Source organism: Camarhynchus parvulus, chromosome 2 (assembly GCF_901933205.1).
Source record: "Camarhynchus parvulus chromosome 2, STF_HiC, whole genome shotgun sequence".
NCBI lineage: Eukaryota > Metazoa > Chordata > Aves > Passeriformes > Thraupidae > Camarhynchus > Camarhynchus parvulus.
In genome coordinates, this window is record NC_044572.1 from 31,907,874 (window position 1) to 31,921,467 (window position 13,594).

The 13,594-nt window shown below is 38.9% G+C and overlaps 1 protein-coding gene across 1 annotated transcript in view; it reads right to left on the reverse strand.

Moving 5' to 3' along the window:
• RAPGEF5 (Rap guanine nucleotide exchange factor 5) overlaps window positions 1-13,594 on the reverse strand; it is a 157,099-nt gene that overhangs the window by 110,093 nt on the left and 33,412 nt on the right. Inside the window, exons 6-7 of the mRNA XM_030971095.1 lie at window positions 9,474-9,540; window positions 2,694-2,742 (exon numbers count right to left, since the gene is read on the reverse strand). Of these exons, the coding sequence (XP_030826955.1) occupies window positions 2,694-2,742; window positions 9,474-9,540 (116 nt within the window). The remainder of the gene's footprint in view (window positions 1-2,693; window positions 2,743-9,473; window positions 9,541-13,594) is intronic.

Sequence of the window (13,594 nt, forward strand, 5' to 3'; positions counted from 1 at the left end):
CACAGCAAATAATGCAAAAACTTAAATCAGCCAGTTTTTCTAGTACAATTAAATCACTGCGAAGGGTCTTTCTAAGAGCAGAGGTACATCCGGAAATTAAACTAATTCAGGAACACAGTATATAGTCCTTGCATTAGGCAAAAATGCCTTTTTTTTTTAATGGGGGGAGAGTGGGGCTACTAATCTTTAGGAAAGCTTTTGATTAATGAACCAATTACCCTCTGCAGCCAGGTTCCAGACAGAGGTTTGGACCATGCCCATTGCCTGCCCTCCCCACTCACAAATCCCAGGGTGGATGAGCCAGGCTCCCATGCCATTCACACCAGCCTGGACGCTACCCAGGGCAGCTGGCCCAAAAAGCCATGCTCCACTCTTTTCAAGCCAAAATAAACTCTCTGTCTGACTTTTGGTGGCTTATTTCCTGGAATTATGTGGAGTCTTGGAGAGGATTAGAGAAACTATATCTTTGAAAGATACTGTGGCTTACAGCTCCAGAAGTACTTTCTCTGAAACGTGCTTCACTTCACCAGGCACAGCAGACCAGAGCTTGATCACCCACAGTAACTGCTACACTGTGAATTTAACCACCAGAAATAAAATAAAGGAGCATAAACAACCACCCTAATTTACTCTGCACCTACTTTACTGAAGGCATTAACTTAAATTAGACCTTACAGTTATGCCTGATCATACTCCCATTTTTTATGGGCATCCAAGATGGGACATAAAGAAATGCAAATTTCAACAACAAGCACACACTAGTTAAACTGACTAAAGGGTTATCTTTTGTTCAGATCTGAACAGATATTTAAAGTGTTTACGTTAATGTATTAGGAAAGGCTGGACCGCACTGCAAAGCTCTATGAGGAGCTTTGGTTTTTTAAGGCTGTAATTTTTAACTGAAATATTTCTACCTGTTCATTGAGGATTGCAATTACACCAGTAAAAGGGAGACTCCAAGAGATATCCTCTTTTTGGATTTTCATCTCTTGCACCTCATTCCTAATCCAACACCCATCCCATTTTCTACTCTAACAACCATTCACCAAAAGGAAATAACAGACTACTTCAAGATAAAAACAACTCTTTTTGGGGAAAGACTTCTACTTATAGCTATAGAAATATTTGCTGACAAAACTGCTTAAAAGCAGAGAGATTTATTATACCTCCATAAGCAGAAATTAAACGTACATGGCACCATGCTCAGCCCACTTAGCAGCAAAACAAAGGATTACCTTGAGCACTTCTTTAAAATAGCCTGTTTTCCTCTGCACTGAGACAGAGCAGAAGCATTTCCATGTTCAGCCATTACAAGTCAGGTGGGACTGGGGTGACATCAGGTAAGGGCAAGCAGCTGAGGGGTGTTGACTTCATAAGCTACTACAGCACTTTCAGAGGTAAAGCTTTCCCATATAAGTAATTCAGGCCTGAATTCACACTCACATTTGTGTTCACTTTCTACAGATTCACATTTATAGGCAAGTGTGGGTATAACTTATAGGTACTTCTATTTCCAGAAAAAAAACAGCATCAAACTATGTGTAGAATATTTTTTTTAATACTTTCATTTTCACAAGAAAATATTTGCAGGTACACCAGCCACATCTTCTCGGTGTCTCCAGTTTACGATACCATGCTGTGTGTGTGCATGTGTGTAGTAAACTTTGTGCTGTACTTGTAAACCACAGACAGATTGATAGAGATATTATGATACAGCACAACAAACACGTTGGAAAACAGCTTAACTACAATATCTGTGACTTGGATTTCTAGAAAAATCACTGAAAATCACAAGAGATGCTCCATGAAAATGCACTCAAAGACCTCAATGGCTTTGGGAACATGCTAATAATTTAAGGTCACTCCACCTCTGTTTTGCTTTACAAATACATTCAGCTTGCTGCAGAAGACACTGCACAAAGACACCAGAGAGTTAACCTGTAAAGAGTCAGGTCTGGCCAAGTAGGTTCTGTTGGTTCCTGTGCAGTGCCTGGAAAACACAGATTAGCTTCCTTGCCTCCTTCCTTGCCTCAGCAGTGCAGACTCTACCCGCTGAAGTGCCTGTGCTACCAAACCCTGATGGAGCTGACATGGCCACAATTTCAGTGCCTTTGTAGTGTGGCACCAGCGTTTCTTGGGAGTGCTTTTACTGGCAGAGACTTCCAGTTATGCAACTGCCTTTTCCTTTCTCCTGCCCTGATCAGAGACTTGCCTCTCCAGCCATACAGATGAACAGGCAGGAAAGAACACCTTCATGCATGAAGCTGTCCTTTTGCTTTAGCAGTAAGAAAAACACCTGGCTGGGCTGGTAAAAGGCAGAAAAGATGATGCCATGAGATACTGGATGATAAAAAAAAAAAAAAAGGAAAATGAGCAAAGTATTGGTCCTAAATTTAAGTCAAATAAAAACATCGGGTTTTTTTATAAAGAGCAAGCCTAGAGAAAATAGTGATTTTGGCCAGAAAGAGACCCAAGTTGAAATGTAACACTGATTTTATTTGCTAGGTTGTTAGACATAATGAGCTAGATGGAGAGAAGCTTAGCTGTAATTGCATTGTGCTGTATACACAGATTCTCCATCAGTATCTTTTCTTTCCTATATTAAAAAGACAGCAGTGACAATTCAGATACTTCAAGAAATGACAAAAGGGAAAAGCATTACAAAAACCCCTCTGAAGTTCAGCCTGACTCACCTGACTTCCTTGCTTTCAAGGCAATGACAGCAGCCAGTTCTCTCTGTACCTAAAATATGAGGAAAAGAAAAGGATAGTTATAGTTCCTGGCACAGTCAAATAAAACAAAATGCAACACTGGCAAGATAAGAGCTATCAATGCTTTGCAGCAATCAACTGCATGTGGAATTATGCCTAGTTTTGAAACTACAGTCAGTTTTCCTAGCAAATCTATCTCCTTTTCAGCGGGGAATTCTGTGACTTTAATTTCATGTAAATACCCCACATTCTTTAGGGAGTGGGCAATTCAGTAGCCTGACCTGTAATTTATTTGCACAGCATATCTCGTTCACAAGTACACACTTGAATCTTCTCCCTTCCCTTGTTACATATTTGTTTTACCTCTGATGAGCACACTGTAACGCTGGATTAATTCTGTGACTCCAGAATAAGAGAGTCCTTCATGCTGAGGTTTGACAGAGGTTCCTCCTGTATATAATTGACCTTCACTTTTTGGATCTTCCAGGAGGAAATAACCTCTCCTAGTAGCATGGCTGAGAATTGCTGGACAAAAATTTCACTTGAGATGAAAATGCAGAAGTCAGGGCTATTTTCAGTTTTACAGGGTCCCTCACTAGCCTGTAAAACAGCCCTGCCATGCTAACCAGCTCCCTTCCTCGTCCTCTTGTCTCTGCATTCTTCATATTCTCTGTATAGACCAGCAATTCTCTCTTTAGCCAGTTCAACTGAACATCCACTTCTCTCCATAGGTCTATTCCTTTTTATATAATTTCTTTTTCTATAATTTTTCTATATATTATTCTTCTGCTTCCTGCTTCTTCACTGCCATCATCTGTCCCACTGCAGCTGCTTAGCTGCTTGCACTTGGCCTAGAGCACCAAATGCTCTCTGCTACATACATCTTACAATTTCCCTAATTTTCCCAAGATAGGCTGTTTTCAGGATTAAAATATATATATATATGTGTGTATATATATATATATATATATATATATATATATGTGTGTGTGTATATATATATATATATATATATATATATATGCATAGATATATATACATATGGCACATTCCAACTTTTTCTAGGGATTGTCCCACCTCTCTGTACAAAGCCCCCAGCAGTGGATACTAGCCATCTTGTCTGTTTGACATGCAGTTTCTGAGAGACATGAAATTTCAGACATCATTCTCAAGATATGTGGCTCAGTCATAAGGCACAAAACCCAAAAAGGATTCCAAAAGTAATACAATTACTAACAACTCTCTCATGACTCTGAAGAGAAGTTTGAAAATGAGAAAGAAGAATAGTTAGCATTATATTGGTCTGAGCAGAAAGATGAAATCACTTGGGGCATCTCAGTACAGTGGTAACTGCAGATCCTCAGGAGCCATGCAGCAGTACACTCTGCATGTGGAAGAAGCCAGCCACACCAGAGGCCACATCCTTCCTCTGCTTGCATCCTTCTTTCCTTTGTGGCAAAGGACCAAAAAGATTTTTTTGCTGTCCTTGCAAGGGAAAAGGATCTTTTCTATTCCTTGATGCTGCCCTGCTGAGAGGGATGGAGTTCTCTGCCACTCCAAGCAGGAAAATATGAAGGCAGTGCCATGGTTTTCTTAAATGTCATCCTGTTTCCAGCACAATTGTGCAAGCTGGCAGTATTACCTTCCCTTCCTTCCTTCCTGTACACTCATTCCCATGTCTGGAGAAATATTAATCATAGGTAATGTAAGCATAAACTTCAAGTAAAATGGGAAAGAACAGAAAAACAATTCATGTGCTTCCTTGCAGCAATTGCTATACACAAGTATTATAATAATACATACAAGCTCCCTAATAAAGAACAGGATTTTCAATAAAAGTCCAATTTGTTTCTGAACAACAACACCATGACTTTTCATGGTTACACTTCTCAGACCCTCTCCCTTCATTGAATTCAGAAGGTACCCATGTCAATGGCTCAATTCTGGTCTGTTGTCACAGGTTATTTGCAGTAAGAAGCATTTCACTAATGTCTCATCTTTATCTCTTAGCATTTAATAAATGCACTATCCTAAGCTTATGCTTAAGAGACACTACAACCTGAAACAGTTGCAAATGTATCTCTTAACCCAATCAAACATTCAAGAAATGCAAACCTCTCCATGGCTGCAAAGAAAAACCCATTTCGTCAGAACAAAAGGCAGCATTGCGGCATCCTGCAGCTGTATTATTTTTGCTTATAAGGTGGCACCTTTTAGGTTTGAAAGATAGTGCTAAAATCACAGGTGATTAAAAGGCTGGGCTTGTATATTTTGTCTATGTCAAGCTAAATATCTCACAGTTTGCTGCTGGCCAGGAATGCAGTTGCTCTTTTACTTAACTTCAGCAAAACCCTTTAGATAAAGCAGGAGGAAAATATGTTTCTCTGGTGTTAACAGTAAGAAAAATTTCCTTCATCAAAGGGTTCCATCAGGACAATCTGAGCTTCCTCTCATAGGATTCATTCCAATCACAAAGAACTGGTACTGCTGAGCAGTACTAGATTCTAGTGGTGCCCCTAGATTTCATAATCTATATGCTTTTGTCTATTTTAGCATAAATGCACTTGACATCCCTGCTGGACATGCAACTCCTCTGCATCATTACCCCAGTGGAAATCCATGTATAACACTCACTCCTCACTGCACACATGCTACCCATTATCATGCTTCTTCCTAACAGGATTTCAGTCACTGCCCGTTTGACAAAATCGATAGTCGCACATCACATTGAAGATAATAATGTAGACACAAAATAAAATATATAAACAAGGACTATGCCTACCCTATTGACATATTAAATTTAAAATATGTTTTATACATATAGCTTGTTGCTACAAAGCTAACACTATCTAAAGAGTATCCCATTTCAGTAACATTGCAGATGTCAAAATTGATTCAGTTTAAAGGCCAGTTCACCACACAATATTTACAGAAATATTATGAAAGTCTGAAAGAGAACATTTTGAGTAGGGAGTTGGCATGTTACCACATCTCAATCAAGTTTTCTTTCTGCAATATAGAAGAGTATGCATAGAAAGTGATACCCGGGTATACTTCTGCCTGATTAAGTAAAAATGGCTCATTTATATGGTGAATCTTGTCTTCAAAGAATAGAGAATTTTAATAAGTAAATGACAACTACTGCTCTTCTCTTATTGCAAATCTTATCATTTTGTCATAGTGGACATAACTGTGCATCTAGCAGACAGTGCATACCATCTTTTTTCCTTTCTCTTTTTTCTGCCCATAGTAGTTTTGTATGAGACAGTAGTCTAGATACTATTGTGCCAAGCAGGACTTCAAATCTAGAGACAAGGTGCCAATCCTTACAGAAACTCAAAATTAAATCCTTCAATGGGAGGCTCTGAACAGCAGGGTTTTGAAAAACAGTATGAGTCTGGTCCACATTTTTGCATTTCAAGTTATGGTAGTTTGATGGGCTCTAAATAAAAGTAATATTGGCTGATGCCTTAAAGTACCAGAAAACTATTTTCCAGATACACCTCACTAACATCCTGATATCATCTTCTGTTCCATCACAAGGTAAGGTAAAAAGGCTTTGCAGTGGAAACACTCATAGCTATCCGACTGTGTTCTGCTTTTAGCACACAAAACACTGAATACGAAGCTGCTCTTTGGGACATGACATGGGATGCATGACAGCACTGGAATGCTTTTTTTAAACCCATGAGTAATCACTGCATTTTTTAAAAAATTCATGACCAAAAAAAGATTATCTGATGCAAATGTATTTCTAATGGCATTTAGCACTGCTTGCAAATTTTGCACTGCTTGCCTTTAGAATTTAAGTTTGATCATTTTGTTGGTGCCTCATGTAATGGAACATATGATATAAGCACATAATTTGATAGATTAAAAGAGGGATTTATATTTTAGGCACACAGATTTCTCCAATTTTGCTTGGGTTGGATCATCACAATCAGTGTACGATTGAAAATTCGGAATGGTATCCCCTGAAAAAAATGCTGACACAGAAACTTTCTTCTGACCCCAAAATAATATTTTGTTCCATTAAAAGCAAAAAGAAAAGTAGAAGAGACAGAAGTGGGATTTGTGTCTCCAATTAAAAAGTCAACTTCAATCTTCGACTGCTTTAGTGCTGGGCCAGAAGTAGGGATGATTTTGTAGGATTTTTCACGCTTCTGAAATTCTGGTGTGAAGAGTATCATGAGCAGGATTTTCAATTATGAATTCTTCAAAGAAGAATGGTTTAATTTTGTACAAAATGCATAAACATTCAGTGAGCCAAAAAGCCAGTGTGAACACATTTCCAGTAATAGCTGATAACTTCACTTTCACTTTGCAGCTCCTGCTTACAAAAAAAAGAGAACCAAGACAGTCCAGCCCTCTGTTGAATAGTGTGAGCTGAGGTTTCAAATTCTTCTGGGACTTAAAAAGACTTCCCATAAGGTTGCAGTGAGTCTTTTAGGTCCCAATCTACTCTATGGAGGAAAAGCAATACTCTGGAGGGATAAACAGGAAAAGCTCATATACAGATGCTAAAATTTGGAGGATTCTGCTCTGGCCTTATGCCTTTTCCCCAGGGGTAGACTAGAAAATCATTATAGAGGCACTACAAAGTTCTGTGGAAAATCAGAAAATGCAGGAGAAAATATCAGATTCTTGACATCACCATGACAATAGATGGGTCTCAGGCCATCTGGAGATGGAACTGCCTAATTTTTCTTTAGCTAGTTAGCTACAGTAATAAAATGGTTCATTTAAGAAAACCCTGTCCAGGTGCCCTGCTGCTGGAGTGACTCAGGATGTAGTTCACAGGTTCAACCTCGCAGATGTGAAACACTCTGAACTCACTGTCAATGAGGTGTTTAAGGACATGCACGTTACCCAAGTGCAGCCAGCTAGATCCAGTTCTTAAACTCAAAAGGTCACTTTGTTTTGTTGAGCATGCCCCTCTTTTTTAACTGACCCCCATTATTCTATTTTTTATAGGCAAAGCTTTTGAGGAATACTGGCAATATTTTATAGAGTTGGTGTTTTACAAGTGTTTTTAAAAAAATATAACTTTGCAGAAAGTCTTTCACAGTTTTCTATTTTTGCTCTGTATGGTAACAAAAATGGAGAATATTGAGGTTCTGAGTTCACCTTTCATTTTCAGTTAAGAAAAAAATGTAATGTAATTAAATTTTTGACATTTGTCTTTACAAAAGACAGCAAAAATTCTCCTTTCCTGCAATTTTCCAACAACTTCAAGATAGCACTTTCCTTATTTTTCTTAACATACCTCTTATCTTCATGCTTTTTTCATAAAAGGTTTATCTTGCTTGCTTCATTTTGTCTCTTTACTTTCTCATATGCCAAAAACAGAACTAACACCAATTCCATGTTTTGATGATACCATGACTTAAGTGCAGTGTTCACTGAACTGCACAATCCCAGAGTGATGGAGGTAGGAAAGCACCTCTGCGGATCATCTGACCCAAACCTCTGCTGAAAATCATGGCCAGCTAGAGCCTGTCCATCAGGTATTTGCACACATCAGTAAGGTCCTCCCATAGCCTTCTGTTCTCCAAGCCCCACTCCCACTTCTGTCAGACTCTCCTTGTAAGTCAAGCTCTCTATTCCCCAACCATCTCCATGGTCATTCACATACACCCCAGGACATCCATATCTCTTGTACTGAGAGTTCAGAACTGGACCCAAGACTCCACATCTGGTCACCTGCCTTAGCCTAAGGACAATGCTCTTACTAATGCAGCTCAGGAAGCACTTTCTTTCTTTGCCACAAGGGCGTGTTTCTGGTTCAACCTGCTGTCTACCAGAACCCCCAGGTCCTTTCCTGCAAAGCTGCTTTTCAGTCAACCCCCAGTCTGCATAGAATCATGAGGTTACTTCTCCCAGATGCAGGATATTGCATTGCCCTTTGCTGACTTTCCTGAGATTCCTGTTGGCCCATCTCTCCAGACAGTCAAAATCCCTCTAAGTGGCAGCACAACCATACAATCATAGAATTATTTTGGTTGGAAAAGACCTGTAAGATCATCAAGTACAGCTGTTAACTCAGCACTGCCAAGTCCACACTAAACTATGTCCCCAAGTGCCACATCCACTCATCTTTGAAATAGCTCCAGGGATGGTGACTGACCATTCCTCACAGTGTTGCATTGCTTGCTAATTTTCTGAGAGTGCACTCTGTGCTATCATACAGATTACATTAAGTTGAGTTAGGCTAGCTTAACTTTCTGAAGTCCTGTCTGTCTTCTTCTTAGAACAGTGATCTCACACGATAAACAAGATGCACCACACTCTAGCAGAGACAGAACAAGCTATTGTTTATATAGTGAAGTTTACTGAGGCTAAACGTAGTTAGGAAGCTCAGGTTTCCCAGGTGGGTCTCCTCAGAAGTTTATTATAATCTACACAAGGGCTGCTGAAAACTTTTATCTCCCTTTGTCTCCCATTGATGTAGACTTGACCAAGAGGGTCTGAGAGTAAAGCACATCACACAAAAGTCACCTTGGTCCTCCAAGATGGTATCTTCTGGGCCAAGAATAGCATATATTACAAGTGCAGGCTGCTGCAGTCCTTGCTGGGGTTGATTTTAATAGCTTTGGAATTGTACACTAAGACCTCAGTAAAGCTCTCCCCTTCCAGAGACTAAAAAAACAATGTTCATATACAAGCGTCTGTTCATTTAGACTAAGTCTTTAATTTGAAAGGATCCAAAACATGACAATATTTCAAACATGATCAGTTCAAACTTTGATGCAATGACCTTACCGCAGAAGTGAGACGAGCAAGAATTTCAGCATTGGTTTCTGTTGTATCTTCTATTTTTTGATCAGGCCTTAAAAAATAAAAATAAGATTTTATTATTTCTTTCATTCTGTTTCAACATCTTTTGATTCCTGGAAAGTAAGGAACTGTGTAGCCACAGGCACTAATGTAAAAGGGCCTTTGAGATTCCACATCAAAATGAGGACTGTAGCATGACAATAATTAGTCATGTCAGTAATGACAGAGTACACCCTTTGTCCCTTGCTGTCAAGAACTCTTTTGATCCGACCAACGTGAAACAGTGAGAGAATTCCTCAGCTATAAAAATATGATCAAGAACTGAAGAATGCAGGACCCTTTAGAGAGGAGTGGCTTATTTGACTGCATCTTTTGGTTTGCTAAAAACTTACTCTATGAATGGAGCAAAGAGTTTTCTATCTGCCCACCACCCAGCTTTGCTAAGGTGTGGAGCAGCATCTATGGAATACAACTTCATGTAGATGAAAACAGACAACATCAAAATAATTTTGTGACAAGTGAAATTCGATATTCAGAAAAAATAACTGAAAGCGAAAATAATACATTTAAGAAGCCATAAATAACCAAACTAAAGCAACAGATGAAAGCAATATTAGGTTGTCTTGACAGTGACTCACAAGAAAGAGACTTAATGTGTCTCTTCAAAAGCGAGGCAGTAAAGGTACAACCCTCCTAGAAACCATCTGGCCCACATGGAAATAGCCACACAAAAGTGGACAGTACAGGATAAGACTGTGTTTTTCTTTAAAACAGTCTAATTCCCATCACTAAAACATCTGTAAGCCTTTCAGAAGATTTTGGAGAATCAGAAGCATTACACCAATTTTATAGGGATATAACTACAGGAAGCAATAAAAGAAAATGCCCTTGAGATCTTTAGTTTTCATGGTATTCAAGAAGCATGACAGCAAGCTGAACAGATACACAAAACTGCAGCTGCTGAAATAAACATAAATCCCAGGTATTAGCAGAAGCTTCTGTCTTTGACTAAATTATTTAATTGCTTATGTGCCTTGATGTCCTCAGGGAGAGAGCTGGCAAGACATCTGGAATATGCAGCTGGTATGTTGCGGTTCTTACATCCCATGTCCAAAAATTTCATTCCCTGATTAAAAAATTAAGGTCAGAAAGCACAGAATGACACATGCATTCATTTTGGGGCAAGCAAATTCAGATCAAAATGGTAATTCAGATTAAAATCACAGTTATTTTCACAACTGCCTTTTCTATTCAAAGAAAATGTGATTTAACATTTTAAGTGTTATAAAGAGCCCAAAAGAAATAAATGAATGCATTTTCATTTAAAAAGACTGATTTATTCAGATTTTCTTTTTATACTTGGGAATGAGATTAAAATAACTGAACTTTTTAGATGTTTCTCTACACATCTGTTCTCTTCTGATCTCTCAGAACCAGGCCAGGACCTGATTCTTCTAAATTGGAGGCAGAAGATGTGCTCAGCAGACACAGGCACAGATGCAATCTATAAACCTAGAACAGCACATAACATAGCTAGTTCCTTCTTGGGCCTTTATCACTTCATTTTCTATTTAAAAAAACTCCCAGTATTTATCTGCATATGATCATCAAATACTTCTGAAACAATGAATACACTAAAAATTAAAGTCAGCTCTTCAGAATCAGAGAGGAAGGGTATATTATGACACCCAGGCCAATGGACAACAGCAACAGTTATCAACCTAATTTTTTCAAAGTGGACAACTAAGACCTAGTGAGTCTGGTACCAAACAGAAGCTACAAAGCCCAGGCAAATTAATGCTTATACAGTTCAGAGACCTGTGGGCTCAGTCTGCTAAGCAGAGTGAGATGCAGGGATGCTTGTTCTAAATCTGCAAGCAGGCAAGTCAGTTTCCTTGCAATACCTGAGAGCTGTTTGTGCTCAGCAAAAGCTTTCCAGGAACTCCATAAGGCAGTAACTAAATCAATATCCCATCCTGGCTGTTTGCATGAAAACCAAATTATCTCTATGAATGGTTACTTTTCTGATATCAATAAAATGCAAATTGTTTCAGGACAAGAGACAGAGAATATAGTGCAACACTCCAGAAAATAAAAAGCAACGTAAGACTAAGAAAAACACTCTGCTAACATACCTTCCAATAATTTTTAAAAGTATTATGTGATAAATTTCAACAGTCTCAGCTTCCAAGTTCCTTCTTGAAATGTTCCCTGAGTCTACCAGTGGTTCTGGGAATTGTTATAAACACTCCCTTTTACAAAGAAGGAAATAGAAGCACACAAGGATTAAACACCTGATACAACACCATTGCAGTAACTGGAAAAGAATTCAGGAGGCATTAAATAAGAGCCTAAGTGATTGCTCAAGGTTGTAAGGGAGCCCATGGCACAGCTTTCAATTCAGATTTTTTGTTCCCAGGCTGCTGCAATGTTCACTTATTTTCTACTCAAGTAGAATGACTGTGATTAACACTGGGTGTTTAAAGACCCCAAGAAGCCTCTTCATTTGTCCCATCTAATTTGACAGCATTTACAGGGCCTGAATCCTGTGGAATACACACAACATTAGCCTTCAGATTAGCATGAGATGCTGAAAACCTGCCATGTCCTGACTTGTTTTCTATGGTGAATCCCACCAATGTTATGTTGAATGTAAGGAATTTCCCCCCAAGGCCAACACAGAGCATTTTTCAGGAATCATAAGCACATCTCAGACTTCAGAACAGTATTTTCATTGTAGAGTTTTCTATTGTAATTTGGTACCACTGCTAAAACTGCCCAGGAACAAATACAGGTCCATCAAAAATCTGTACAGCAAGTCGAATCTGAGCTATGTTTATTTAACAGGGTTTCCAGAATAGCTGCTGAAGGAAGTCCCCAGAGCTGCTACTGCCAGCGTAGGTCTACAGACTCCTTCTGTTCTGAGAGCAGAGCCATGGTACTCCCGAGACCCACTGATGCAGCCCAGGCAGGCACAAGGCTGCTGCCCACAGCTGCAGAGGAGGCAGAGGTCATCTGGCCTCTGGGACCACCAGGAGACATCCAATGCTCCTTTCTGGTGCACAAGCAGGCAGCTGCTTCTGATCTCATCAAAAGCAGGGAATTTCATTAATGAAGTAAGAATTTCTCTATCCTTATGTACATATAGAGTTAATGCAGTCAATATAGATTGTGAGAAAAGCTAAGACAGAAAAATGGGTACAAAAGTATTAAATTATAAAAAAATCCTGAGCTTCTAATGGTATGCAAAACAGCATATATATTCAAGAAAAGACAAACCCTGCAGGGAAAGGTTTTTAGAATTGCCCTCTTTCCTCATGAAAAGGAGTATATGGCTTTATTTAACCAGGTCAGACAACTTTAACAAACATCTCATCACACCTATTCCCTTTCTGACTGTGTTTTAGTAGTTTATTATTTGCATCAAGCATGAACAATTTTGAACCTGGAAAAGTCTCCTTCTGCTTTAATATCACATTCCCTCGAGGGTGTACCATTATTTAAAATTCAATTCCTACAATATATACTTTTTCAAAAAGCACCCTCACAATTTGACAGGTAAAAGCTTCAGAAAACAATTTTTTCAGTGACAATATTCCCAAAAGGAATCCAGCTTCAACTCAAATTTGAATAATGTGAGCAGGAAGGAGCAGAAAATGTACATTAATGAATAATTGTTCAATTCATGTGACAGGGATCATCTTGCACTGGAAATGACAGCTGTACTGAAATGATGAAACTGCAAAGCAGACTGTAAACTTGAACCTAAAAAGCCTTCAATCCATTTTTCTACCCAGCATCCTTCACGTAACACATCAATATGACCTATCTGTTCTGTCCTTTTGATTCAAATCCTTTGAACGAGGAGACACAAACCATGAAAAGTGGTTTGAGTTACAGTGATGAGAAAAATCCCAATTCCCACTAAAATCAAGATCAAAATGCCCTGATATTTAAGGGACAGACAAACTGTTTAGCACCAGAGTTGGCTGGAAGACAAGAATTTCTCTTTGCAAAAACAGTCAAAGGTTTTCTCCCATGTGAGTCAGCTGCTTAGAAGATCATATTCAGTCCTGCTGCTCCAGCCAGCTTGGGGTTCTTGTCAC